General features: G+C 40.0%; 1 protein-coding gene across 7 annotated transcripts in view; it reads right to left on the bottom strand.

Moving 5' to 3' along the window:
• DOCK9 (dedicator of cytokinesis 9) overlaps positions 1-14,334 on the bottom strand; it is a 242,404-nt gene that overhangs the window by 24,923 nt on the left and 203,147 nt on the right. For 4 of the 7 annotated variants that reach the window (XM_015587356.2, XM_015587358.2, XM_015587360.2 and 1 more), the window contains exons 39-46: positions 10,946-11,061; positions 7,148-7,285; positions 6,847-7,029; positions 5,214-5,327; positions 4,879-5,094; positions 3,339-3,396; positions 2,304-2,381; positions 795-901 (exon numbers count right to left, since the gene is read on the bottom strand). In XM_015587356.2, coding sequence (XP_015442842.1) covers positions 795-901; positions 2,304-2,381; positions 3,339-3,396; positions 4,879-5,094; positions 5,214-5,327; positions 6,847-7,029; positions 7,148-7,285; positions 10,946-11,061 — 1,010 coding nt within the window. The remainder of the gene's footprint in view (positions 1-794; positions 902-2,303; positions 2,382-3,338; positions 3,397-4,878; positions 5,095-5,213; positions 5,328-6,846; positions 7,030-7,147; positions 7,286-10,945; positions 11,062-14,334) is intronic. The other 3 variants (XM_015587359.2, XM_015587361.2, XM_015587362.2) reach the window with 1 other exon arrangement.

The following is a 14,334-nucleotide window of genomic DNA, read 5'->3' as shown; positions in this document are numbered from 1 at the left end:
TTTCAATAAAAAACAGACAATTTTATTTTTCCTTAAAAGATGGGCAAGATTAAAAAGCTTTCCCTTGACTGTTCCATTCTGCTCTAGGTTGAGGGGAGGCAGGCACACATGAAAAACTCTCTTGGCAGAGTTTCATCTTCATGGAAGAGGAAATTCAGGGAATGCAAGCAGAAAACTGGCATTTGTTCAAATTTCTAGCTTTATTTCAAAACTCTCTAGTTATAGATAAGTGGCTGCAAGTTGATCTTATTCATCAAGAATCTTGCAGGAATTGCCACAATGATCTAATGTCAAACTTTTGGGTCTCTTCTGGGGGTGGGACAGGTGTCTTGTGGGCGAAACCTGGGCTACCGCACATGAGTGGAGGCACCCGGTAACCGGCTTGAGCGGGCTGCCCCTCCCCCAAGCCAGTCTGGCCCCTCATGGCTTTGAGTGTCTGGGGGCCCTGGGGAGACATCTGGTGTTGGAGACACTGATTTAAAAGTCAGATTAAAACGGCAATAAAAACCATGAACTGGAAAAATTAATTGCTGGAAAGAATGAGAAACTTTATGGCCAAAATATCAGACCTTTTACCATAAGTGTTTGAGCTCTCAGGCTCACTTCGCTACTAATCAGCTCTTCTAACTCTCTTTCCAGAGTAAAGGAGGGATTCCTAGAAAGGAAGAATGCAAGACGTTTTTGCTGCTCTGTTTCAGTTGCCTGGAGAATTATTTTAGTTAGAGCGAAGTGTGTAAATAGCAGCTGCAGAGATATTCAAATCACTGAAAACTCACGCAAGCTGCAACACTCACCTCGTTGAAATGGACATCCTGCATCCCGACGTCCTCCATCATGGAGGCTTCCTCATCTATGTTTGGGGTAATCACCCTGAAGGCTGTGCATCCTTGTCTAAACATACCTAGAATCGAGACAGCAAGGGAGAGCTAGTTACTAAGCTGGAAGTGGATGAATCCCAAGGGTTCTTCCTGCCCTGTATGTTTTTATGTTGAATGAAATAACCGATTTTGAAATCTCCTATGTCTCAGGCCAGCATTCCCATGTGAGATCTGGGGGCCACTGTGTGGTTTTCTTCAATCACTTCCAAATATTTAACCTTCAATGCCCTCAATTTGTTTCTTTTTCTCATCCCTTTTTATTTTTCAACCACCTTTATTAAAATGTATACAATCTTTAAATAAACTGTAAGTGAACTGAAATAGGTATCGAATCAAATTAATTATAAAATAACAACAAATAAACAATAATTTGATTTGTACTCAGATACCAAGAAAAATAAAGAAGCCAAAGCCAATTAAGGAAATATATATGACTCAAAAATAACTCTGTTTCCTTCAAGCTGTCATCTCACCCATTCTGGCTGGAGGTAAGCCAGAACTCAGATTAGATCTTGTCCTTCTCCTTCATGAAGCAGTCTACAAGATAGAACTCAACAGCCACAGACTTCAGCCGAGAGGCTGACTTAGCTGGTTCCACATCGACTGTCTGGGATAAGGAGAGGCCTTCTTTCCTCTCCACAACTGGAGAGCAGGATCACAGAGAGCATAACTATTCAGGGTCCTAGGCACTCATTTCTCTAAGGGGGAATGGAGGTGGAATAAATACCTGGGATACGGTAACAGCAACCATGGCCCCTTTGGAGCCTCTACTTGTCTTAGAGTCACTGGGAAAAGTTTCATGTCAGTTGGACAATGTAAGCTGGGCAAAGATAATCAAGTGAAGAAGGACCTGAAATGTCTTATTACTCTCTTTTGGGAGGCTGTTCACAATAAAACAGAAGTCATTTGAGACCTCCCATAATTTGGGAAAAAGAACACAGAGCATTTTGAAATCAAGTTTTATAGAAGTAGGTCCTAAAGTCAGAGCTTCTCCTGCTGCATACTAGTCAAGGTTTCAAGCCATTCATGGGTTGTCTAGTGTCTCTGCCATTGTCTTAGTTTAGCCTTGTTTTTGTTTTATGGAGACAAATGATTCCCTTACGAAAAGCATTAATCTAGGAGCTTGAGGATATATTAGTGGACAAAAAGCAAAATTACGGAAGCCAATCACCCACTTTTAGGCTACAGAGTACACGAAGATACACAACTCAGCTCCACTGGCTCAAGTACAGTGGTGGCCAAAGTGCTTGCCGCTCTTTGCCCACAGGGACAGACTGCCATTGAACCGCAGAGCCCAGAGAAAGAAGAGAGGAAGGAGAGCCAAGGCCATCCATGCAGGGTCGAAAAGGAAAATCCCCACACCTCTGAGTGTCATGTGGATGGGACGGCTGGGGCCCCGGGGGCCAGACCGACCCTCAGGCTCACCTCCCTGGCGCCTCCTCTGGCAGGTGCTGTGGCTGTAGGGGAAGAGGGTCGGCTCCCGCCGGAGGGCTATGTCTGCTTCTAAACATGAGGAAATGTATTACCTGACAATAGGTCTCAACAGGACACGTGCAGGTAGCAAGAGAATATGGAGCCCTTCTTGAATTTCTTTCTTTTTCAGGCTCTGATGTTTGACAAGCCTAGACTCCCTTAAGTTTCATTCCAAATAGCCAGCTGTACCAGAAATAAAGAAATCCCCTGGTCTTGGCATCTGTGACTTTCTACCATTTCTCACTTTGTAAACATACTCCTCAGTCAGATCTGGTACGGCTGTGCTCCAGTATACATGCACACACAACCAGCTTTTCTAAGAACCTCGGTGTTCCAGAAACAAACACCACCATTTGAGGCTGCGCTGACTTTGAAATGGAAATGAGCAACTGGTGTCTGACCAAAAGGAACCTGTGAATGAACGCATGGCCTGCTAATCTGGGGACAAACACAGAACGCGCAAACAGGTGGCATGCACTCCTTGCCATCTCCTGCCACTGGGGGGCAAGGTTTCCAGCCAGCAAGGCTGCCTCCTCACACAATGAAGCCAACTGGGCTGCTTCCAGAAAATGCTGTCTGACAATCTCCTGTTACAACTGACTTTTGATTGGTAAGCAGTTGCAGTGGGAACTATCTTAAGGAAAAATAAAACTTTTTCAGCTCAAGATTGGCTTGTGAGGGACACCCAGATGCAAAGCCCATTAACTAGTGTTTGTGAGATGGAGCCATTATAAGAGGTTATATGACAACATGCCGTCCACTTTTCTTTTTGATATTGGCATTTCTGATGTGCGTACCCAGTCAAGCAAATGTCATGCCAGAGAATAAAACAACACACACACACACAAACACACACACACACACACACACACACAACACACACACAAACACAAATCCCCCAACTCCAAATCTTTCTCAAAAAGTCTGGTCTTTGCTGCTTTGTACAGTTTTATGCTTATTTCACAGAACACAGGAATCATTTCTCACCTTTTCGTGTGAGATATTCTGCCACCAGGGCTGTGACATGGACGTAGCACATTGCTGCCTATAATAAAAGATACATGTCTCAGAATCACCATTTATAAAGTATGCCAAAAGACCTCACAGACAAAAATCTAATGACTGTATGCACTTATAATAGATCTCAAATTACCAACTAGTGTTTCTAATAGCTGACATTATACCTTTTGAAAAAAGTGGAATTCATACAAAGTGAATTTTGAAATAAATTGGGACTTGAGACAAATAGCATAATTTGTGAAGGCTCGTTTCTATTTAGTTATTAAATTTTAATGTAAAAGATAAAAACATCTTTTCTTACTATATCTAAGATTTCTGGATCATTTCTCATAAAGTGAAAAGGTAACCATTTGAAGAAAAGGTGTGTGCCTTCTGAGGTTCTCAGAGACCTGCTCAAATTTCAAGGGCGAATATAGTTTTCTCTTGACTTAAAAATGATGAAGTAACTTTTACAAACATAGAATTCTAAATGAAAAAAAAAATGACTTTTTTTTTTACCAAGTTCTCATGGTCTTATAAAAATCAAAGATAGCTCTTAGAAATGAAGCCACTATAAGGTTCTAATGCCTGAGCCCCTGATTCTTACCAGAATGAAAGAAAAATTACTACTACTACTACTAATATATAATTCATTTTTATTATGGCTAACGTATGGTCAAATTTATGGTCAAATAGAATAGACTCCTTGAATAATCAATATGTAAAAATAGTTACACAAATTTTTTAGATGTAGAACTTAACTTTACTGATTTAATTACATAAGTTTAAAAGTAAAAACATATTTCTTTGCTAATACCGTTGGTCATACCTAAATGTCTCAGGCACAAACCCTAAACAGAGTTTTCATGGAAACACAGAACCTGTCTTATAGACTATTGTTTTCCTTAACAACTTCCGTTTTACTGATGATGTCATCGAGGCACAGAGGGGTTAAACACTGGCTCAATGTCACGGAGTTAGTAAATGTTGGGTCTGGGATCCAGTCTGTCTCTGGAGCCCACACACCCGATTCCCTGCCACATCGTCTGCTTACTGACACATGGCGGCTCCGTATAGGAAACGAGGGAGCCCTCTGATATCTACCACACCCACAGATGGAAATAGACAATCTCAAAAGGGAAAAGAGATGCCTGGTCATTACTTTAATAACAGGAAAATTTTATTTTATCACAAAATAGCTGAATTTTAGAACTAGAGAGTTTTGATGCAGAAATTGAGTGTACTTGAATTGGCAGGCAACTGTATGAACATGGATGTTTTCTTTTTTTTGAACATGGACGTTTTCTAAGAGCGCTTTTGTGACAGAAATATCTTTGCGATGTGGTAAATTATTAAAGTGCTTAAATGACTATGAAGTAACCTTGAGCCGAAAACTGTTAAAAATATCACATATTTTTAATTGGCTTCTTTTAATTACTGGACGATTTTTCTCAAAATTGGATTCTTCTAGTGAATGAGATATAATTAGTTTTCTCAAAAACTTGGAAAGAGAGGCTTGCAAGGCTACCTCAGAGAGATCCCCGTTTTTCACGTGGATCCTGGCCATGCTGTCCAGCCACGTCTTCCTGAGCTCTGGAGTGCTGGCGTAGGACTTGGCCAGACTGTACTGGAGGTCCACCAGCATCTCCGGGTCATTCTCGTGCTCCTTCATCTGGGCAGTGGCCATCAGAACCGTGCGTATCCTTTTGGTCAAGTCCTTCACATCCGAGGAGAAGGTGGTGTGCTAAGACAGGGGTGGAAGCAGAACACATGGCCTTCAGCTGCGTTGTGCCTGTCCACATACATATTAGATGATGAGGCGGAGTCTTGGTGGTGAAAAAACAATGGGACTAGGCCACCTACCTTGATGAGCCTGTCGCTATTGGCACAGTTGTTAATGATAGACAAGGACTGCTGGAATCTGGTTCCCCCGATCCCGACAACATCTGCTATCAGCTGGCTGACGGAAATAATGACCTTAGGGACACAAATGTGAGCAAATCAATTCACCTGCAAATGATGTCCCAGGCACAGCTCCTATCTCCAGTTAGGATGTGCATGAGGACAGGGCAAAGGGGAAGTTCTGAGCAGGGATCACACTAATGAAGGAAACAATGTCTGAGTCATCTCTCTGCCCTTCCAAGAATCATTCCAGAAGGTGATTATATTACCCTTACGTATTTTGTTTGCACAGTAAAATGTTAATCAGGAGAATGTAGAGGAATGAGAATCAGATAAGCCTATATCACTTGGATAGTTATTTACTTATTACTTTCTCTAATAAAAAGGGAAAACTTATTATTTACCTCCTTGGTTTTTGTTTCGAACTTATATGTACTATATATTCAATAAGTGGACTGTCCTTTGCAGTTTTGTTAAAACATATACACATTAATTATGCAATGGGAGATTTGCCTTTTTGGGAGGTCCATGAATAGCACTTCCTTTACCCAGTTACTCAAACTAAAATGTGGATGCCATCCTTATTCCCTTCTTTTCCTTCCCCGCACTCAAGGACAACCAGTTATGAAGTGCTGTCGACTCAACCTCCTCTTCTCGCTAACGTCCCTATGTCTGGTTCAGGATTTGACCATGGTTTCCTCCAGGTCACCTTAGCTAAGGTCTTAATTCTCCCACTCCATTCTCAGCACTGGAGTGCAGACAATCCCTCCAAATAGGCAATGATGCCTCCCTTCAACTTGGTCTCACCCGTATCATCCTCAACTCCACTATAAGGACCTCTGCGGTTCCCTAGCAGAATCCTTCCTCACGGGTTGCTAAGCCCTCTTCATTCTTCACATCCTCCGAGAGGGAGGCTTCCTTGGCCCCCAGCCAGAAGCTCCTCCTTGGCGCACTCAAGTTCCTCTGTTACAGCACTGGGCTCACCGCATCACACGAGCTTCAGGGGCTGCCTGTCCTCCAGGATAATGTACACTCCATGAGAGGCAGACATGTTCATGATTGGATCCATAGATCCTAGCATGTGGTTTGCGAGTAATAAATATTCATTTTAAAAAAGGAATAAATACACAGATGGAGAGGGCACTCCTACCTGTGTTTGCAGGAAAAGAGAATCTACAAACTTATATAAAACTTTTCAGTATCTTGCATGGTTTCCAGAGCAGAGAATTTGGGACATTTTAACTCTGGAGAGATGACAGGTGTGTCAGCAGCTGTGTCTTACCTAAGATGTTTATTTTACTATTAGGCATCCTCACATAGGTTCTAATATATCTCGGCTCAATGGAATTTAAGTCCAATATTGATTCAATATGTAAATGTCAATTTACAACAGAAACACATCCTAGGCCTAAAGTTTACAAGGTAAAAGATGAAGTAAACCAAACCAGTCACTGTGCTTTCGAATACGCCGACTCAAGGCCAGATGTTGCAGTACTTATGCAGAGGTAAATTCATAAATGTGACACTCAAAGTTTTCCCGATGAAACTGAATTTCACAGAGTACACTTGTATTGGAAAGCTAAACTACACGCACTTGCAAATGTGTCCGGACAAAGGACTTCTTTCCAGTGTAGTCGAAGTTATTCCTCATTAGGAAGTAGAGGAGCTGGGAGGCCTCGGTTCTGATGGAGCTCAGCTTGGAGTTACAGCACTTGAGAATCTCATAGCACAGAGCAGCACACATGTCAGCTCTCCCTTCGTAGAATGTCGAGGGGAACTAGATCGAGCACGAGAAAGCAAATGACCACATGAAAGTTAGTGCTCCCTTCAACTCCAGGAGGAAAGAGGTAAATGTATCACAATCAATTACGACCTTCCCTGATGAAACAACTTACCTTATAAATTAATGACCGTAAGGCAGTGAAGACATTTTTTAAAGCTGTTTCAGACTGATTTTTTTGAAGAAAACACAGGTAGACATCAAAAACTTTTTTCATGAGAGGATTATGTCCATGGTCAGCCAGGAGCTGGTTCTTTGAAACACACAAGGACAGTGTGGTTAGTGAGACACAGCAGATATCTCTAATAGGTTTCAGACAATTTTCAGGCTCAAAGGTTAAGTTTTCTAGGTACTAACTTACAATTCACTGCCATGAATCCTCTTGTAGTACAAATAGCCTATCGATAAATTTAGTACTTTGCACAGTTTACTTTTTATTGCACACCAGCAAGTGATACAGAGGTAATGTTTGTGACATCTTAAGTCCAACAAAGAAGTGCTATTACAGGTGTCAGCTAATTAATGAGCTGGTAAAAAATACTGATGTGAGGTATATGAAACAGGTATTCTAAAAATTAGGCTTTGTCTCTACCCACTAGGCTTCTCAGGCACTCTATTAAGCTATGAATAATCAGTTTGGTAAGGTAGAAAACATATAGGCTTTGCTCAGGCATCATTTATCATGTGCATGGATTTGTGCAGGTAAACTGAATCTCACCATTCTCATCTGTAAAACAAATGATCCTATAATGAACCTTGCACAGCTACTGTGAAGACTTGAGGTCAAGTATAGAAAACATCTAACTCGCATTGTGATCCAGCTCAATAAGTGGTAGCTAGTAGGATTTTAACATGCCACAGATGTTACTTGATAAAACAATGGGTGACAATTAATTACTTCCCATCCTTCTTCAAGATTTCTTTATACCAACAGAAAATTCGTACTAATTAAACACCTTGTAAACTTGGATGGCTAAAGCTCTCATTGACTCCTAATCATACATAGTGGATAGAGGTGTCACCTAGCTAGAGGCCTGCATGTAGCCATTGTGTCTACACGTGAGTGACACTAAAGAGCTGCATCTTCCAATACAGTCAAGCCTGTCTGAAAAAAGGTGTGTGCTTGGGAGAGGGCATGCATATGCATTTTGTACAAGTAGACAAAAATGACTATCAAAAAAACGTGAAGAGGCCAGTATCTCAAACTGGTCTTACAATATAGTCAAATAAACTGAGATAACTGATGTTCAGATAATTCTGTTACATAGTAAATTATGGCTGGAGTTATAGTTTTAAGAGTTACATCATCTTATTGTTGGAGAAAAATTTTTACCCAAGGGATAAGTTTTGTTTTTTTGAGTCCAGTGATTCACAGATTAATTCACAGCTGGTAGGACACCTGGAATTCACAGTGCTCTTTATATCATGATATACTGAGGTGCAGTATTGAATTCCATCATGGGAAAAAGCAGCAAATTAATAAGTAGAAAACATGACTTAATTAACTGAATGTAAAATTCTTAACCATGAGCAGCTGTTCACCAACCAAAAAAAAAGGGCTGTTTCCAGCATTTTGGGAACTGCTCATATGGTTTGTTGTCTGTGAACACCACTTTTCCCAGAAACCACAGTCCTTCCTAATTATGGCTGGATTAAGGTTTGGATGAATCTGGACGTGAGCTTTATTTTCTCAGCACTCTTCACTGGGGCTATCTAGGAGGGACGGTTCATATAAATCTTGCCAAGACCCCCCGTCCTGCTGTCTGAATTGGTCTCTCCCCAAGTTCCTAACACTGGAGCTGAATTTTACTTTTTTCACTCTCTGTCAAGGTTTTAGTCTTCTTGGGTTCTGATTCCAAAACCTTCTTGTAGGAATGGAATTAAAGCTCATTTATACTAAGATAAAAGAAGCCCTCATTTAAAGGATAAAGGACCTTTCATCCTGAACACACTCTATTTTACCAGCTGCCTTCCTTCATTTTCCAATCAATTTTCTTCTCTCTGTCTGTCTGTCTTTGTGTATCTCTGTCTCTTTCTCATTAATGAGAAAATCACAGACACTGAACATAAAAATGCTTTGAACATTCAGAAAGGCCCACAGGGGGAAATGAAAGCAAAACAAAAATCACTCTTCACTTTTGCACTTAGAAATAACCACGGGTTAACCATAGAGCGTATTTCATTTCCATCTTTTTATCTCTATATATTTTTACTGAGGACGGGGAAACTTCGTTCAGGAAATTAAGTTAATATAATAATAACAACAAGAATTCTGGGCTTACATCTTTTCATTTTTCTCTCACTAAGAACGTGAGTTCTTGATTGCCTTTGGCAACTTCTTAGATGTGATCAATTAAGAGACTCAGTAACCATAGGGCCGTAACTATGAAAGATAATTTTTCCACAAATAATTGTCAGCTAACTCAACGTAATAACTAAATTTTCTGATATGCTCCAATTGATGTCTCAGTTGAGTAAGTATTTACAAAGGCAGATCCCAGTGACTGCTGTGCCAGTGACTCTCATGGACCTGTGACTCTATGCCAGGCAACTATGGCTTGGCATGACATCCACTGATGCTGTCGCATCTGCCTATTTTCCCACTTTTAAATGGGGGATGGTGGTGGTGGTGGTGCTGAGCTTTAAACATTAAAAATTTTTGCACACAGCCATATAAACTTTGACAGAGGTCATGTCAGCTCTAAAGCTCTACCTTTCCTGTGGTTCTTAGGAATCAGACCCTTTATCATAGGACCAGAAAGGTGTGAACACAGGAGAAGGTACTTATTGCTCAACTCAAGTCAACAGTTACAACTATGTGCCAGACACAAGGGAGATATTTTTGGATACTTCATATCAACCCATTACAAAGTAGGCACAATCGCCACGTTGTTGGTAAGAAAATCAGGGCTTAGAGCTGCCAAGTAGACCTATCCAAGGTTTACAGTCTGGCTAATGGTGAAACTGGTACTTAAGCCCATGGTACTCGGTACACACAGCTGTCCCCCAAGTGTATCAGAGCTGGTCCATGTCAGCAAAGTGGTAGAGCCATCCACTTTAAACCCACAGCAGTCCTGTGAGGCAGATCCTATTCTCCCAGTCTTACTAATGAGAAATTTTAGGTCTGGAGACATGAAGTAATCTTCCCAAAGATATTCAGCTAATAAAGGTTACAATCAGTTTATCAGATGTTGCTTCTTTCTCTCAAGAGTCAGAACCAATTTGGTGGCAAACATCGGAGATCCAGGAACCCTTGACCAATACTCTTCTGTAATATGAAGGAAGCCATTTAAAGGGGTCCAGGCAAGAACTGGAGGTGGCTTAATAAGGAAGCTGTCACTATTCTCATGGTGCTCCCAGACCACACTGTGCCACAGGTGCCGTTACCCCCAATCATCATGCCAGGTCCAAGCCTGTCTTGCAGCTCCAAGGTTTCCTGCTCGTTTACAAGCTGGGGCTCAGGCAGAGAATAGAAGACAGTGTCACAACTACTGTTCCGAACTTAAGGATAAATATATCATTTCAATTGCTACCACATTTGAACACGTTTAAAGACAGCAGAGGCAGAAATGCCTGATGAGGTTGCCATATTTATCGTCCTCAAGGGCAAAGCAGAGGCTTGTTCCCCAAGTAAATGCTTTCTTCTAGCCAAGAGTTAACCATTTCCAGAGGCTGTTTCCACCATTTGCACACATGTGGCACATGCTGACCAGTTAAGTTTTATAATGTTTCAGAAAATTCAGTCATTAACTGCAGTAGTTTCATTAAGGAAGTTTAAAGATTAATGGTTTCCTTACAGGGGCAAAACAGTTGCTGGAGTAATAATACAACACAAGAAGTTCTTGCTGGTTCAGCTAAATAAGTAGGAAGAATTGAAAGGGTAAAGCTCTATCACCAGTTGTTTAATACGAACCTTAAATGCCAGCGTAAACAGAGAGAGAGTGTCCAGAGCTGTAAGGCACACCTCAGTGGCAATGTTGGCTTCAAGTAACGACTGGTGAAGAACATCTGCGTCTGAGTAGCCATAACCTGCATGAATTACAACACAAGGTTACTGCTGGGTGGCTGCAGACAGAGAGGATGGTGGGACAGTAGAGTCACAGTCAACTTTTGATTATTTATAGAAGGCTTACATTTTTGGGTGGGGTGGTAATTAATAATGGTCCCATTTAATTATAACTCTTTTTCGACTCTAGAAGGGAAGTAATTGATTGCGTACTTGCTATGTACCAGCCATAATTCATGAAGTTTACACGTATGACCTCATTTAATCCCTCAACAGCCCTATGAAGTATGTACATTATTAAACCCTTTTTTGCAGATAAGCAAATGGAGGTAGAGAAAGGCTAAACAACTTGTCTTCAGTCACACAGCAAACAGGAGAACCAGGAAGGCATCTGGATGGGAGTCAATGAGTCGAGCCACTGATTGAGCCATTAGGACTACTCAGTGAGGGAGGCTGAGATTTCCGAAGCTTCCTACACAGACAGAGGCAGCAGCACAGCACAAGGGTTAAGAAAATGAGCCGAAGTCAGGGTGCTGGTCGCTGAATCCAGTTTGGCCACATATTAGCTGTGTGATCTTGGGCAAGTTATTTGATCTCTTTATACCTCAGTTTCTTCATCTGTAGAATGGGGGTAGTAACAGTATCTACTTCAAAGGGTTTTGATGAGTATTAAATTCATTAACATTTGTAAAGCTCGTAAAACAGTGCCTGGCACATAGCAAATGCTATATAAGTGTAAAGTATAAAGTATAAAGATGTATATTATCAGCTAGAATCATGAAAGATAATCAAGAGTTGACCGTACTGCTAATATTATTCTACTTGCTTTAATAAAAAGCACAAAAGCCAATGTCTGAAAGAAATGTTTAAGAAAAGGAAAGAACTTGAAAAATCATAATTTAAATATAAACTGATATCTTCTGTACGTGGCTGTAAAATAATTTAGTACTAATATAAATGTAGGTTGACATACAATTTGAGATATTAAATTATGAAATGGTATGTATTAGCAGAAATATGTGTAGTGATGCAAAGATGTTACAGTATTGATCTAGATTACAAAGAAAGATGGCAATATAATAAAACATCATATAATGTCTTTCTCCAAGGAGCAAAACAAATTAACACTTCCTGTATAGGTAATTTTCTTAACACTCCAGAGAGGAGGACATTGTGTATATAGATCAGGAAAATGAAGTGCAGAAAACCTAGGGCTTTTTCTTGAGGCTAGAAGTGGGAAAACAATAGGAACTACACTCCAAACTCCTTATCTAAGTCACTGTATCATACTACCTATTATTAGGATAAAATGAAGTAACTAGCATGATGTTATTCTGACTTTAATAAATGTCAGTTATGAAATAACTTTTAAAAGACCACAAAAAAGCTTTTTAAAGCTACCGAGTTGCTTTTTAAAATATGATAAAAACACTATTATGTGCTGTCATTCAATTTTGCTTTGCTTTTAAAAAGGTGGTTCTGAAATTGTGTTTGTGGACTGTGTTATTGTCACACTGCGACAGAGTCGATGTGTCCTTAGCGAGGCTATGTAACACATCTGGCACCATGCTAGTTCTGTTTCTTTTTATTTCTGCTTTTTTGGATAGGACTCTCTCAGAGAAAAGAAAGATGGCCTTTCGTGTGTACACTAATATTCACTGAATCACCTTTGTGAGCCAAGGCAATTCCTTATTAAGTGAGGTTTATTTGGTAAGATAGGGACAATGAAAGAGCAAAACAAACTGACTGATGAGTATTGTTACAGTGATCACAAACCGAGGCAAGGGGCAAAAAAATATACCTTTTATTAGACCAACCAAAATTATCACACAAGTCAAAAAGACCCTTTATTGAGGGCTGCCATTTACCTCAGAAGAGGTTTTAGAGTCTGGGTTAAATTCTAACCCACGATTTGCTTTACTGATTATCTCAATTTCTTCCTCTGCATGGAATTGCCCCTTTTCTCTTTCTAGATAACTTATTGGTTAAAAGTGTCCAGGTGATCACTGGAGAAGAGATGGCCCACACAATGAAGAGTCTCCACAGCATTCACCTGATTCTAGAAATCCTGGCAAACGTGCAAAACTGTATCTCTAAATCAAGGAGACATGTCTCAGAATCAAGGAAATGAGGCTTTACAGCATTTTATTTACTATCCTGATATAGACATTTAAAGCATCCAAGCCCATTTCACCTATTTTTAAAGCTATATTATCCATGCTTAAAAAACTTTTGAAAATTATTAATTTTACTTCAGAGAGTATACACCTTCTCTGCATTTTTCAAATTAATTCACTATTATGCAGAGTAAAGGAATTTAATTATATTTATTTTCTTACTTGGAATTCATAGATATCAAAGAATTTTGGAGTTAGATGGGATCTTACAAGCCATCTCTTAGAATTCCTCATATGATGCTTAAGTGACCCAGACAACATCCCTAATGGATCCTTTGCAAACATGTTTCACTTAGTTCTTCCTTCCTACCTGGTTTTCCGTATGCAGCTATCAGTTTCAATTTGTCATTTGCGTCAGATCTCTGCTATTGATACGCAATGAGTGCACTTTAAGGAAGTAGGTATATATCTTAATGTTGTAAACATTTACTTTTCATATACCTGGACAATGATCCAAACGACAAACCTCTATGCTTTGTGAGTTTTTGAAATAGTTAAAACTAGTGGCCATAGAGGGATTTGTCATTTTCATTATTTCATATTAAAATCTGAGCATAAAAATAAGTCCCTGTTACAGTGACATGTATAGTGCATGTGATGTCTTTTTCTCATCTTCTATTAGATGGAGATGGTACAGCTTGGCCCTCACTGGATTAGTTTCTCAGAGTCCTCTGCTGCTCCCTGCTGGTCAAACTGCGGTCTGACAAAGCCTTTCCCACTCAGAAAAAGAGCAAATGAAAACGTAGCTGTATCAGGAACATGTCTTATTTTTATTCTTTGCTAAAATAAATCTATTTTAGACTCTGGCATCCCAGCAAATTTTTCACATATTGGATCTACGTCATATTGGTTGGCCCAACAGAAGGTCCTGTATTCATTGTTAAGCAGGAATTTTTTTTTAGAGATATATGGCTACAAATTTCCCATAAAATGCCTTGGTACAGATGTAAAAAATCACGTGTGTACATATACATGCTCACACACATACACATGTATACATACAGTCTATACTCCCTTCTCTGTGGTTTTTGGCCGAGTTGACGATTTGGAGCTCAAAAAGCTAACGAAGGGAAGAACTGAAGCCACCCAAATATATAATCAGAATTAGATATAAATGAA

The sequence above is a fragment of the Pteropus alecto genome, unplaced genomic scaffold, assembly GCF_000325575.1.
Source record: "Pteropus alecto unplaced genomic scaffold, ASM32557v1 scaffold13, whole genome shotgun sequence".
NCBI lineage: Eukaryota > Metazoa > Chordata > Mammalia > Chiroptera > Pteropodidae > Pteropus > Pteropus alecto.
This window is presented reverse-complemented; position numbering and strand designations above follow the sequence as displayed.